This window comes from Mobula birostris, chromosome 5, assembly GCF_030028105.1.
Source record: "Mobula birostris isolate sMobBir1 chromosome 5, sMobBir1.hap1, whole genome shotgun sequence".
NCBI lineage: Eukaryota > Metazoa > Chordata > Chondrichthyes > Myliobatiformes > Myliobatidae > Mobula > Mobula birostris.
In genome coordinates, this window is record NC_092374.1 from 27,299,871 (window position 1) to 27,315,901 (window position 16,031).

General features: G+C 43.6%; 1 protein-coding gene across 1 annotated transcript in view; it reads right to left on the bottom strand.

Moving 5' to 3' along the window:
* The window catches only part of LOC140197201 (uncharacterized), a 121,553-nt gene that overhangs the window by 39,975 nt on the left and 65,547 nt on the right, over nucleotides 1–16,031 (bottom strand). The window contains exon 21 of the mRNA XM_072257124.1: nucleotides 13,241–13,374. Coding sequence (XP_072113225.1) covers nucleotides 13,241–13,374 — 134 coding nt within the window. The remainder of the gene's footprint in view (nucleotides 1–13,240; nucleotides 13,375–16,031) is intronic.

Sequence of the window (16,031 nt, forward strand, 5' to 3'; positions counted from 1 at the left end):
CCAAATGCTCCCCATCTCTCCTTACTTGATCAAGGGGTAGTGGGCACTGATTCTCTCCACGACAAAGCTCCAAGCTAGCTTATCTGACCTTTTGTGGTGCAACCATCACTAAATTCTCTCTACAACACACATCAAAGTTGCTGGTGAACGCAGCAGGCCAGGCAGCATCTGTAGGAAGAGGTGCAGTCGACGTTTCAGGCCGAGACCCTTCGTCAGGACTAACTGAAGGAAGAGTGAGTAAGGGATTTGAAAGTTGGAGGGGGAGGGGGAGATCCAAAATGATAGGAGAAGACAGGAGGGGAGGGATAGAGCCAAGAGCTGGACAGGTGATAGGCAAAAGGGGATACGAAAGGATCATGGGTCAGGAGGTCCGGGAAGAAAGACAAGGAGTGGGGGGGGGGACCCAGAGGATGGGCAAGAGGTATATTCAGAGGGACAGAGGGAGAAAAAGGAGAGTGAGAGAAAGAATGTGTGCATAAAAATAAGTAACAGATGGGGTATGAGGGGGAGGTGGGGCCTTAGCGGAAGTTAGAGAAGTCGATGTTCATGCCATCAGGTTGGAGGCTACCCAGACGGAATATAAGGTGTTGTTCCTCCAACCTGAGTGTGGCTTCATCTTTACAGAAGAGGAGGCCATGGATAGAGATGTCAGAATGGGAATGGGATGTGGAATTAAAATGTGTGGCCACTGGGAGATCCTGCTTTCTCTGGCGGACAGAGCGTAGATGTTCAGCAAAGTAGTCTCCCAGTCTGCGTCGGGTCTCGCCAATATATAAAAGGCCACATCGGGAGCACCGGACGCAGTATATCACCCCAGTCGACTCACAGGTGAAGTGTTGCCTCACCTGGAAGGACTGTTTGGGGCCCTGAATGGTGGTAAGGGAGGAAGTGTAAGGGCATGTGTAGCACTTGTTCCGCTTACACGGATAAGTGCCAGGAGGGAGATCAGTGGGGAGGGATGGGGGGCAACTAAATTCTCTCTATTCAGACCCAGCTAGCAGCTTAATGGATCCAATACCATGAACTGGTAGAATTAGGTAGGTACATGAATGAAAGAAAAATGGAGGTCTATGTGGAAAGAAGGGTTAAATTGATCTTAGAGTACATTTAAAGGTTAGCACAACATCACGGGCTGAAGGGCTGATACTATGCTGTTGTTGTAGGTTCCATGTAATTAGTCTCTAATAAGTTTCCGCTAACTTCTCAATATGTCTTCCTCACGACTGAACTAAGGAGTGCAATGAAATCCTCCTCCTTCATCCAATGGGTACACAGCAAGCTGCCACCTGAGAAAAGCAATTTATTTTGTCTTGAGAGATACAGCACAGAATATGGTCCTCTCTCCATCAAGTCTGTTCTATCTATCAAACACCCAATTACACTAGAGATACAAGGGATTCTGTAGATGCTGGAAATCCTGAGCAACATACAAAACGTTGAAGGAACACTGCAGATTAGGTAGCATCTGATGGGGAAAATTAACAGTAAACTGTTCATTTCCCTCCACTTATGCTGCTGACCTGCTGAGTTCCTAAAGTATTTTGTGTGTGTTATCCATTGACACCAACCTATTCTATTCTCTGCTCAGTCCCATTAACTACATCCTCAAGATAGTACCACTCTCCGACATATAGTACTAGGTCAACTAAACTACAAACCTGCACGTCTTTGGGAAGCGCGAGGAAACCAGAACACTTGGAGGAAGCCCATTCAGTGACAGTAAAGAAATGACAATATACCTGCAAGTCAGCGAGTGTGTGGCTTGGGGGTGGGGAATGGGGGGAGTGGTGACGGCAGCCAGGTGATGCTGTCATGTTTTCGCTGCCCTGTCTTGGCGAGATGCTGCAGTGTCGTGGTAGTGGAGTGAGTGAGTTGAGCGTGGATGAGGTTCCCATCATGTGGGCTACTATGCCCTGAACGGTGACGAGCTCTTTGGGTGTTGTTGAAGTTGTACTAATCCAGGCATGCAGTGAGCATTCCATTGCTCACTGACTTGAGGCTTGTAGATCATTTTAATTTTTTTAGAGATACAAGACTGTAAAAGGCCCTTACTACCCAATGAACCCACTCTATCCAATTACACCCATGTGACTAATTAACCTATTAACCCTTACACTTTTGGACTGTGGAGCAAACCGCAGCACCTGGAGGAAACCCACGCGATCATGGGGAGAATGTACAAACTCCTTACAGACAGCAGCAGGATTGAATTTGGATTGCTGGTGTTGTAACCCCTATGGTAGCATGCCACCTGTAAAATGGACAAGCTTTGCGGAATTAGGAGGCAGGTTACTCACCGCGGAATTCCTCACTTCTGACCTACTCATGTAACCACGTTGTACCCCCAGGATATTGACAGTGGGGGATTCGGGGATGGTAACGTCAGGGGGTGAGAGCTGGCTTTCCCTTTTTGGGTGTCATCATTCACAGCTAAGTGGTGTGAATGTTACTGACCTCCCTTTAGCCCAGGCCTGGGTATGGTCCAGGTCTTGCTGCATTTGGATGTGGACTGCTACATTATCTGAAGAGGACTGAATGGTACTGAACATTGTACAATCATCAGTGAACATCCCTACTTCTGACATTACAACTGAACCAAAATCATTAATGAAGCAGCTGAAGATGGTTGGTCTGAGGACATTCCTCTGAGGATCTCCTGCAGAGATGTCCTGTGGCTGAGATGACTGACCTCTAACTAACATAACCATCTTCCTTTGTGCTGGGTATGATCCCAATGAGCAGAGGGTTTCCCCCGATTCCCATAACCAGGGCTCCTTGATGCAATATTCATCCTAATGCTGCCTTGATGTTGAGGATAGTTACTCACCTCTCGAATTCACTCTTTAGTTCACATTTGTGCCAAGGCCCAAAGGAACACTGGGGTTGAGATTGCCCAAACCGAAGAATCTGACGCATCTGCCAATGGGTTGCAAGCCAACCAAGCAGAATATCAGGTCCTGATCCTCTAGTCAAGGACTGAGTGTCTTTAGCAGAACCAGATGGAGCTTTTGTCAGCAGGTTCTGCTTGATAACACAGCCGATGATCACTTACACTACTTTGCTAATGATAGGGTGGTAAGTTGCCAGTTTGGATTTGTCCTGCAATTTTCCACAGTGCCAGGGTTGTGGTCCAGAGTGCAGCAAGTTCTGGAGCACAGGGCTTCAGAATTATGGCCAGATAACTGCTTTGTTGTTCTGTGCAACACTGTAGGCTTGCTGCGTTGGTGCTGGAAAATGTGGCAACACATGTGGGCTGACCTCAGCATATCCTTGGGTGTACTGGTTCTTAACGCAAACAATGCATTCCACTCTATGCTTCAATGTTCACGTGATAAATAAATCTGAACCTGAGAATGCTGTCTGGGCTCATAACTTTTGCTGTATCTATTGTCCTTAGCTGTCTCCTGATATCATGTGCATTCAGTATGATGTGACCTCCTCTAGACTGACTACACTAAAGTAGACTGTTTCGAAGAGAACTGCGCTCTACCTACAGCAGCCAGCCTATTTCCGGTTGTATGTCATTTTAACTCCCCTTGCCATTCCAATACCATCCTGCCTGACCTTGGCTTTCTCCACTGCCGCACCAAGGCCAAACTAGAGGATCAGGACCTGATGTTCTGCTTGGTTACCCTCCAATTCATTGGTAGATACATCAAATTCTTCGGTTTGGGTAATCTCAGCCCCAGTGTTCCTTTCAGTCCAACCAGGGATTCCCCTCCCTTTTGTTCACCTTTTCCATCCCTTTCCACCCCACCTCATTACCAAAGCTTATTATCATAGAAACATAGAAAACCTACAGCACAGTATAGGCCTTCAGCCCACAAAGCTGTGCCGAACATGTACTTACTGTAGAAATTACCTAGGGTTACCCATAGCCCTCTATTTTTCTAAGCTCCATGTGCCTATCCAGGAGTCTCTTAAAAGACCCTATCGTATCTTCCTCCACCACCATCGCTGGCAGCCCATTCCAGGCACTTACCACTCTCTGCGTAAAAAACTTACCCTTGACATCTCCTCTGTACCTACTTCCAAGCACCTTAAAACTGTGCCCTCTCGTGTTAGCCATTTCAACCCTGGGAAAAAGCCTCTGACTATCCACACGATCAATGCCTCTCATCATCTTATACACTTCTATCAGGTCACCTCTCAAGCTCTGTCGCTCCAAGGAGAAAAGGCCGAGTTCACTCAACTTATTCTCATAAGGCATGCTCCCCAATCCAGGCAACATCCTTGTAAATCTCCTCTGTACCCTTTCTATGGCTTCCACATCCTTGTAGTGAGGCGACCAGAACTGAGCACAGTACTCCAAGTGGGATCTGACCAGGGTCCTACATAGCTGTAATATTACCTCTCGGCTCCTAAACCAAATCCCATAGTTGATGAAGGCCAATGCACCATATGCCTTCTTAACCACAGAGTCAACCTGCGTAGCAGCTTTGAGTGTCCTATGGACTCGGACCCCAAGAACCCTCTGATCCTCCACACTGCCAAGAGTCTTACCATTAATACTATATTCTGCCATCATATTTGACCTGCCAAAATGAACCACCTCACCCTTATCTGGGTTGAACTCCATCTGCCACTTCTCAGCCCAGTTTTGTATCCTATCGATGTCCTGCTGTAACTTCTGACAGCCCTCCACACTATCCACAACACCCCCAACCTTCGTGTCATCAGCAAACTTACTGACCCATCCCTCCACTTCCTCATCCAGGTTATTTAGAAAAACCAAAAAGAGAATGGGTCCCAGAACAGATCCCTGAGGCACACCACTGGTCACTGACCTCCATGCAGAATATGACCCGTCTACAACCACTCTTTGCCTTCTGTGGGCAAGCCAATTCTGGATCCACAAAGCAATGTCCCCTTGGATCCCATGCTTCCTTACTTTCTCAATAAGCCTTGCATGGGGTACCTTATCAAGTGCCTTGCTGAAATCCATATACACTACATCTACTGCTTTATCTTCATCAATGTGTTTAGTCACATCCTCAAAAAATTCAATCAGGCTCTAAGGCATGACCTGCCTTTGACAAAGCCATGCTGACTATTCCTAATCATATTATGCCTGTCCAAATGTTCATAAATCCTGCCTCTCAGGATCTTTTCCATCAACTCACCAACCACCGAAGTAAGACTCACTGGTCTATAATTTCCTGGGCTATCTCTACTCCCTTTCTTGAATAAGGGAAAAACATCCTCAACCCTCCAATCCTCTGGAACCTCTCCTGTCCCCATTGATGTTGCAAAGATCATTGCCAGAGGCTCAGCAATCTCCTCCCCCACCTCCCACAGTAGCCTGGGGTACATCTCGTCCGGTCCCAGTGGCCTATCCAACTTGATGCTTTCCAAACACTCCAGCACATCCTCCACACACACCATTAAACCTCCACCCTCCTCTAGTTCTGTCTACATCCTGCCTGTTTCCCCTGGTGGAGAAATCCAGAAATAAGGTGGAGATAGTCGCAAGCTTAGGGGCCACCAGTTTAGGAAAAATGAGGTCAAATGGTTACAGAGTTATTACAACTCAGTATCCTGGAGTCATTGGGTCTATTCAGACTACGACTGATACACATAAATACATGAGGTTCTTCAGATGTGGGAAATGCAGATCAACACACGCAAAATGCTGAAGGAACTTTGTAGGTCAGGCAGCATCTATGGAGAAGAATAAGCAGTTGGTATTTCAGGCTGAGACCCTTCATCAGGATTCATACTGATTGACAGTGTGCTTAGAACCAAGGGTAATGGGGCCTGGCCAGGGAAATGAAGTTGAAACTAAAGATTCAGTCAGTCTTGATATTGAATAACGCAAGGTTCAAGGGGCTGAATGGCCCACTCTACTTATCCTTATGAGAGGTAATTTACAATTAGATCAAGTATCTCCAGGTACAATAAGGATAACAGATCAGGATTCAAAAATACATGCTAGAGGGTCTATGTCTAAAAGTTAAGAATCTAAAAGCATTATCTTCAAGTCACCATGAGCAGAATGAAAAAGTAGCTTGTCTGGTTAATTCCCAAGGATGAATTATTTACTTATTTGTTAATCTCAGTGGATGGGTTATAGGTATCAGCTCCTGTACTTGTTAGAAATTATTTGTTAGACTCTCCTTGAATTAAATCTTAAATTACTTGTAGCCGCAGAGAACAACATACAGATACATTATTTACAGCTGAGCCGTTTCAGTTCAATTACCTAAAAATCTGTAACCAGACCCATTTACTTATATTATGCATGCAGCAGTGTCACGAGTGTCTTAATTACGTTATTCAGGTGCCAATCACGGAGAGAAATGCTTTCCATTATTCACACACCGATAAAGAACGTGGCATTATGTACAACAGAGGGGTGTTGAACTACTGTGACCGAGTTTGATTGTCACTCGTTTTACAGCAACAGGGTCAATGGAGCAGTTGTTGGATCTCAATGACGAGACTGGATGTGAGTGCACGGGACAGGGAGCAGAGGAGATTTACCAGGATGACAGGGTGACTTCACCAGGATGGAAGACAGACTGCAAAGGCTGGGTTTATTTTCCTTGGAACAGAGGAGGCTAAGGGGAATCTGATTAAAGTATATGAAATTATGAGGGGCAGAGATAAGAGTGGAGACTGCGAATGATCTTCCCATAATGAAGTAATAGAGGGCAGTATGGTTGCTTGAGGCCTGATGAAGGGTCTCAGCCTGAAACTATGACTTTTTACCCTTTTCCATAGATACTGAGTTCTTCCAACATCTTGTGTGTGTTGGTTTGGTTGCGCAGTGATTAGTGTAATGCTACAACAGCTTCAGCAACCTGGGTTCACTTCTACCACTGCCTACAAGGAGTTTGTACATTCTTCCCATGATGACTATGTGGGGTCTACTCCAGTTTCCTCCCACATTCCAAAGACGGACGGGTTAGTAGATTAATTGGTCACATGGGTGCATTGAGTTTGTAGGGACAGAGTGTGCTGTTACCACCTAAGTAAATTAAAATTAAAAAATAAGGTTTTTAAATTTTTTTATCCAGATGGTGGTTGCAAACTAGAATGCACATCTGAGAAGGTTGTGGAGAAAGGTGCTCGCATAGCAATTAAATTTCTGGACAGGCTACAGTTATGTGATTCATTAAGTACAAGAAGTGGAATGTCATGTTAGAGCTGTAGAAGAAGTTTGTGAGATCACATTTGGATATTGTGGGAAGGCAGCTGTCGATCCCAGGGGATCATAGGTTTGCACCTCTGGTGGACTGTGTCCTCTCCAGGGCGCATGCCCGGGTGGGAAGATTTGAAGATCCGGCTGTTGCCCATGCAGCAGGTTCCCCTCTCCACGTCACTGATGTAGTCCAAGGGAAGGGCAAGTGCCGATACAGCCTGGCAACAGTGTCGTCGCAGAGGTTGCCAGAGTGAACTCATAAACAATATCAAACTGCCTTAGGGAACCTGGCTCCGGATTTCTTCCTCAGGGTTTACTCCCGAGGCCTTTCCCATGGGCGAGTATGGCCGCAAGGCAGCGGAGGTTTAAAATCAGAGTTTTCCTTCTCCTGGGCGGGCTGCTGCCCGAGGCTGATGGGCCCCACCTGTCCAAAGCGACTGGATTTGAGGCACCAGTGGTCCGCCTTTGCCCCTTCCCTTGTCAGTAGAAACAGTTCCGCTGGGCCTAGTAGCTAAGCCACACGTGAAGGCCAAGAGTTGAACTTGGTTGTCAGAGGCTGTTAGAGATGCATGCCATTTGGAGCACTTGGTGGTAGTGGGGAGCTTATCCCCGCTACCACCATCGGCTATGACAACCTTGGTTCTGGTGATTAAGTTATAGAAAGGATGTCATTAAGCTGGAAGGGTTGCAGAGAAATTTTACAAGGATGTTACTGGGACTAGTGAGTTTGTGTTATGGATAGGCTGGGGCATTTTAACCCGGAGTACCTAACAGAGATAAAAGTCATAACAGAAATAGATAAAGTAAATGGTCACTAACTTTACCTTATGATAGGGAAGTCTAAAACTAGACACCATGAAATTAGTGTGAGAGGAGTAAAGGGCACCTGAGGGGCAATGTTTCACTCAGAGGGTGCTGGGTTTGTGGAACAAGCTGCCGGAGGAAGTGGTAGAGGTGGAACCAATTATAGTAGCCAATTAACCTACCCATAGGTCTTTAGGATATTCAAAGAATTTAGAAGACCTCAGGGGCACACACATGGTCAGGGACGGAATGTGTAAACTCTGTACTGACAGCAACCAAGGTCATGAATGTACCTGCAGACCCTAAGGACTTGGCCTCCACAGCCATTTGTGGCAACAAATTCCACAGATTCACCACTCTCTGGCTAAAGAAGTTCCTCCTCATCTCCATTCTCAAAGGATGCCCCTCTATTCTGCAGTTGTGTCCTCTGGTCTTAGACTCTTCCACTATAGGAAACATCCTCTCCATATCCATCCTATCGAGGCCTTTCAACATTCAATACATTTTCAATTATGCCACCCTCCCCCCATTCTGCTGTATACACTGGAATTAATTTATGATGTTACAAAATCACTAAACAGATTTTTAGCCATTTTAACCATAAATCTATAAAACACTACATTACAAATATATACTTATTAGTAAGTAATTAATCAGGAGCACGTAATCAATTAATTGGGTTGTATGTTCAGGTAAATTCTGCGGAGTTTGGAAGTTTATTAAACATTACATCCTGATTCCAATGTGAATTTGAATAAGTGGTCTAGCTATAAACATTTTAAAAAGCCAACAGCTCTCCTACTTTCATTAGATAATCCACCGTTCCCTGACTACCAAATCCATTAGCAAGTAAGACTATTGCGACTGGAGTTAGAGACAGCAGTGACTTGTTCATCACATAACATTGGAAGGGAGAAATGATTTTGCCACAGTGAATGTATGGAGCAAATCTTCCTTCACAATGTCATGTTCAGCGTGCTCAAATTTCAAAACCCCACGAGATAACCGAATTCTATCTAGCGGCTATTCCAGCAGGTCAATTAAGAGTGATTAAGGTGTTCAAGTCTAAATTTAACTGTGGTAATTCGGCCAATCGTCTGATTGCTGATCAATAGACTATAGTAACTCAATTAATTAGAATCAACAGATCAGCTTACCTAATAGGAATAAAGTTAGAGCATCACCTAAATTTGAATATTGGATTTTTTAATTAAGTGGATTTCTTTGGTGGATTTTATTTTTATCTAGAGATAGAGCACAGTAACAGGCACTTCTGGCCCAACTAGCCTGTGCTGTCCAATTACACCCATGTTCCCTGTTAACCTACTTAGCCATTCACCTTTGGAGTGTGGAAGGTAACTGAAGAAAACCCACATGGTTACAGAGATAACATTCAAACTCCTTACAGGGAGTGGCGGCATTGAGCCCAGATCACTGGCACCATAATTGTATTACGCTAAACACTACGCTACTGTGCCACCCTGCTTATTAATTATTCTGTAATTAAACCAATCAAAAAAGTAAATTAGGAGATAATACTGAAGCACTTTTAAGAAAACCCACTGTTAAATTCCATGGACAGATGATGGGACAATCTGGATAGCAATGTGGACAACTTAACTCTTTGGAAATACTATGTGTTACATACTTCATGGATATTTTGTGACTGTCTTATGAGGATGATGTAATGGTCTTGCGGAGGTCACATGATGTAATTTTCCTGCCAATGAGGTCACATGATGACCTATTTTCAACTGGTATATAAAAGGGAGACCCCTGGTGAGGCAGTTAGTTTTAAAGTGCAGTTCTACTTTCTATTGTAAGTAGTATTGGAGAATGAAGACCTTACCAAAATACAGGAATTCGCCAAGTCGAGTAAAGCTGATATTGTTTGGCGGTTTTGGAGAGGATCGACCTTTATTGAATCTTCGTTCAAGTAAAAGTGACCTGCAACTAAGATATCCCCTGCTAAAGTAGGAAGGATAGTGCAGTGTCTATTTGCCAGAGGGAAAGGTCAGTTCCTTTAAACCGTTTTATTTCTGTCGTTGTGATTCCTGCGGACAAGGCAGGTTCCGGCTGGGATCAGCAGTAATGTGACGTCTTCAAGGAATTCTTTACTTCAGGAAAGTCTCTCCTAATTGACTGTATAAATACCTTGGACTTTCGAATTTACCATTCTAAGAACTGTGCTCGAATTTACCACTTTAAGAACCGTTTTCGCATTTACCCTTTTAAGAACTGTTCCAGAGTTGCCGTATAGCAGTTAACTTCCGGTCAAATTAGTCGTTTAAATATTTTTCACTATTGTTGATCAGAGTTTAATAAATGTTAGTTTGTTTTTACAAAACCTGACTCAAATGATACTCATTGTTACCAGTCACGTGACATATGTAGAATTAACTAAAATTTACAGCCCATGATTAAATATTTTAATCGAATATGTAGTAAAATTATTCTTCAGATGACTATATTTATTGTTGATTAAGCCAATTTAGGGAAGAAAAAGGAGCAAATATGTATTAGATTACTCCAATCTATTGAAGGATATTTCCACATCTAATCTGTAGAAATTAACTAAATTTTATTCCATTTGTTAATTAGCATTTAATTGTCATTTTGTATTTACTGTTTACTTAGGAAACAATGCATTATAGATAAAAATCAGGTTCATGTGATTTGATGTAAATAATAGAAACATAGAAAATAGGTGCAGGAGTAGGCCATTCGGCCCTTCGAGCCTGCACCGCCATTCAGTATGATCATGGCTGATCATCCAACTCTGAACCCTGTACCTGCCTTCTCTCCATACCCCCTGATCCCTTTAGCCACAAGGACTATATCTAACTCCCTCTTAAATATAGCCAATGAACTGGCCTCAACTGTTTCCTGTGGCAGAGAATTCCACAGATTCACCACTCTCTGTGTGAAGAAGTTTTTCCTCATCTTGCTCCTAAAAGGCTTCCCCTTTATCCTTAAACTGTGACTCCTCGTTCTGGACTTCCCCAACATTGGGAACAATCTTCCTGCATCTAGCCTGTCCGATCCCTTTAGGATTTTATACGTTTCAATAAGATCCCCTCTCAATCTTCTAATGACTACATTGTTAAAATGTAACATCCTTAGTCACAGTTAAGGAGGACAGTGTGTTTGGTGATCATGGCATTGTTGAAATACAAACCTAAGAGTGGAATAAGAGTAACATAAGATACTGGAAATCCAAAGAAACACACACAAAGTGAACTCAGCAAGTCAGGCAGCACCTATGGAAATGAAAAGAAACAGCTGACGTTTCGGGCCAAGACTCTTCCTCAAGACTGGAAAGGAAGGGGGAAGATGCCAAACCAGAAGGGTGAGGGGAGGGTAAGAAGGATAGCAAGAGAATGACAGGTGAGTGGGAAAGGTAAAGTGCTGGAGAGGAAGAAATCTAACAGGGGTGGAGAGTGGACCATAGGAGAAAGGGAAGAAGGAGGAACCGGGGGGAGGTGATATGCAGGTGAGAAGAGGTAAAAGGCCTGAGTGGGGAATAGAAATAGAGAGGAGGGGAAAGGATTCTTTTTTTACAGGAAAGAGGAATCGATATTCATGCCATCATGTTGGATGCTACCCAGATGGAATACCCAGTTGCTCCTCCACCCTGAGGATAGCCTCATTGTAGCACAAGGGAAAGCCATGGACCGATACGTTGGAATGGAAATGGGAATTGGAATAAAAATATTTGGCCACCAGAAAGTTCCGCTTTTGGTGGTTGGAGTGGAAGTGCTCGAAGAAGCAGATCCCAAGTTTACGACGGGTCTTACCAGTGTAGAGGAGGCCACAACAGGAGCACTGGACACAAAAGGCAACCCAGCAGAAAACATGACATTAATTCTCTGTTCAGCTTGCTGATGGATATCTATGGCTCTGAGGTAATTTCATGGAGGTTCAACAAGTAATGACGGAACAGATTTTGTTTACATGGACCAGGCACTTCAGCTGAATAGGTCAGAGAGGACGAGAGGGACAAGTCTGGAATAGATATCCAGGCCGGTGTTAAATATTAAGCAGTTATTTTCCCAAAAAATATTCAGATAGATTATCAGTTCAGAAGGTAACTGCTGATTCCTTCAGCAGGAACCAAGACAAATTTCTGGCTGGAACATACATTACTCTGTAACTTAAATCATCTTCAGCATGAGGTTTTAGAGTGGTTTATCGTTCAAGAAAATACTCTTTCTTCTCTCCCAATTGCACATGCTGTAACACTTTCACCCCTCTTCTATTAGGCATAAGATTTTAAGAAGTCTGAAAACACGTACCACCATGCACAAGGACAGTTTCTGTCCCATAATTATAAGACTGTTGAATGATCCTTTTGTATAAGATGAACTCTTGACCTCACAATCTACCTTGTCATGGCCTTACAGTTTATTAGCTCCCTGTGCTGTACCTTCTCTGTAAATGTAACACTTTCAGTACGCTGGATGAACTCAGTAGGTCGGGCAGCATCAGTGGAAACGATGAGTCGACGTTTCCGGCCAGAACCCTTTGTCAGGACTTCGCAGTCGTCACATGCATCCTTGCGTTAAACAAAGGAACAAGGATGCATGTGACGACTGGGAAGTCCTGACGAAGGGTTCTGGCCCGAAACGTCGACTCATTGTTTCCACTGATGCTGCCCGACCTGCTGAGTTCATCCAGCGTACTGTAAGTGTTGCTTTGGTCACAGCATCTGCAGATTATTTTGTGTTTACGAAATGTAACACTTTATTCTGCATTTTGTTATTGTTTTTCCCTTGTACTCCCTTGAACAATAGGGGATAACTACACTCATCAATTAAGATGATAGCACGACCTCACTTTAAGGACACTCATGTTATTTATTGCTATTTATTTATATTGCATTTGCACAGTTTGTTGTCTTCTATGCTGTACTTGATCTTTCACTGATCTTGTTGTAGTTACTATTCTGTAGATTTGCTGAGTATACCAGCAGGAAAAAGAATCTCAGGGTCGTATGTGGCAACATATATGTATCTGATAATAAAATTTACTTTGAACTTTGATGTACTGACGTGATGCAATTATCTGTATTGACATTCATGCAAAGCCATGTCTTTCACTGTATCTCAGTACACATGACAATAAAAAAGCAATTAACCAAATTAAAGAATCAGTACTATGTTGTTCCAGGCCTGATATGCAGCAAGTATTTTTTTCCTTTCCATTATTTTCACATATTTATATATTCAAGACAATGCATGAAAATACACAAGGTGTAATCCAGTTAAGAGAGTGTGTAGGGTGAATACTAACCGATAGGCAAAAAGAATTTGATCATTCAATGAGTTCTCAGATACCAAAACAGTGTGATCCTTGTGTATGGGGTCATTCTCCGGTGATAGGTCCACTTGGTGTAGCAGTGTGCAGCAATTAGACAGGTCAAAAATCTGAAATCACAAACATTTCTTTATTTGGTCATTTTCAGTTTTGGATCTGCCTTAGTCAGTAGCAAAATGTGTTCTCTGTTGAGTTGACTTAGACCATGAGACACAGAAGCAGAATTAGGCCATTCAACTCATCAAGTCTTCTCTGCCATTCTATCATGGCTGATCCTGGATCCCACTCAACCCCTACACCTGCCTTCTCCCCATAACCTTCGATGCCCTGATCAATCAGGAAACTATCAATTTCCACTTTAAACATACCCATGGTCTTGGCTGCCACAGCTGTCTGTGGCAGAACATTCCACAGATTCATTGGGGTGAGAGCAGACGTGCGTGAAATGGAAGAGATGCGGTTGAGGGCCCCAAAGCTGTCAAATGCTTCTCATACGTTAACTCCTTCATTCCCGAAATCATCCTTGTGCATTTCCTCTGGACTCTCTTCAATGACAACACATCCTTTGTGAGACGTGGGGCCCAAAACTGTTGACGATACTGTAAGTGTGGCCTGACTAATGTCTAATAAAGCTTCAGCATTATCTCCTCGTTTTTATATTCTATTCCCCTTGAAATGAATGCCAACATTGCATTTGCCTTCTTTATCACAGACTCAACCTGTAAATTTCCTCCATCATCAACAGTGCTCTCAATCATATCTCTTCCATTTCCCACACGTCTGCTCTCACCCCATCCTCACACCACCTTACCATGGACCGGGTTCCTCTTGTCTTCACCTACCATCCCACCAGCCTCTGCGTCCAGCACATAATTCTCCATAACTTCCACCATGTCCAATGGGATCCCACCACAAAGCACATCTTTCCCTCTCCCCCAACTTTCTGCTTTCCGCAGGGATCGCTCCTGGTGTGGCCTCCTTTATATCGGTGAGACCTGACATAGATTGGGAGACCACTCCGCCAAGCACACACACTCCATCCGCCAGAAGAAGCAAGATCTCCCAGTGGCCACCCATTTTAATCCCACTACCTATCTTCGTATCATCTGCAAAGTTTGCCACTAAGGCACCAACTCCATCATTTAAATCATCGAGAAACAATGTGAAAAGTACTGGTCCCAATTCTGATGCCTGAGAAACACCACTAGTCACTGGTAGCCAACCAGAAAAGGCCTCTTTTATTCGCACTCACTGCCTCCTGCCTGTCGACCATAACTCTGTCCATGTCAGTATCTTTCCTGTAATGCCATGGGATTTTGTCTTAATGAGCCAGGGGTTAATTTAAGAGCAAACAAATGTATTTACTGCTAAGTTATAAGAAATAACGACAGAGCCAAAACATTAACTATATTCACTGTAGGAAGGAATGATCAGCAGTTTAACTCATCACGCGAGTATTTCACTGACTTTCAAACTAAATCTCCAATTCAATCTTCAACAAGTTACTATACACTTTAATGTATAATGACACCAGAGTTGAATGACCACCTTATCAACAACGGCCTCACTAACAGCCTGTTGGAGGAACCCTGTGGGTGAGCAGCAGTTTGGGAGGAAAGGAATTAAAACCTTGCACGAGGACTGAGAGTGGAGAGAGTCCTCACAGATGCTACTTGACTCACTAGGTTCTTGCAGCAGATTGTCTGTGGCTCCAGATTCCAGCATTTGCAGTCTCTTGTGTGTCTAATGATGTCTAGAGCTTGATATCAACTGAAATCAAACAAAATTGACTCCCATGGTGGAAAAGCTGTGGCGACAGCAAAATTAAGAGCAGATGGTAGGTGGAATTAAGATACGAATCAGTCATAATGCAACTGATTGAAGAAACAGGCTCCATGGGTTAAGGAGTCTACCCTCCTGCTTGTGTTGTCACTTCTCACTGATGCCAGCTGCCTAGGAATCTTCAATACAAACAGATATATAATTGGCAGCAACACATAGAAATTTAACGTGATGTTTAAATCTCATTTTTATGTAGTAACCTGAATTTCTATGGCTACCGATAGCTGTTCACTTGATCCTCTATGAAAGGCACTGAAGTTTACACTGCTGTTGTGAATTCAATGTTGTCACGCCAGAACGTAACTCTCTTTTCTATTCCTATGAATTTCTCTCAAGAATGTATCTTCCATTGTTGAAATTATTGCCATTCTCTGAGGTACCCACTCTGTGCCCATGCCAGCATTCTACGTTAGGTGACCCAGCTGTAAAATGGGACAAAACAGGACCCATTTTCCCTACATGTGAGATTTGGCTAGGATCATATTTGCCCATTTCATGTTTAGCTTTAGAGATGCAGCATGCTAACAGGCCCATCCAACCCAACGTGACCGTGCTACCCAGTTGTACCCATGTGACCAATTAACCAACTAACCTGCACATCTTCTGAACAGGGGAGGAAACTGGAGCATGCAGAAGAAACCCATATGGTCATGAGTCAAACATACAAACTCCTTACAGACTGAGGTGGGAAGTGAACCTGGGATTCTGGTACTGTAATAACATGAAACTAATGGCCACATTACCATGCCAACCAATTTAAATCAGGCTTGTGCATACCTGTAATGCAGCCTCATAGGCCAAAGTTCACCATCTTTTCCAATTCCTACCAGTAGATTTATGCATGATAGAGCCAAGGAGCTGTGGTTGTTTACAAGAGTGATTTACATTGGAACAAGTCATACTGAATTTATCTCAATCCAACTGG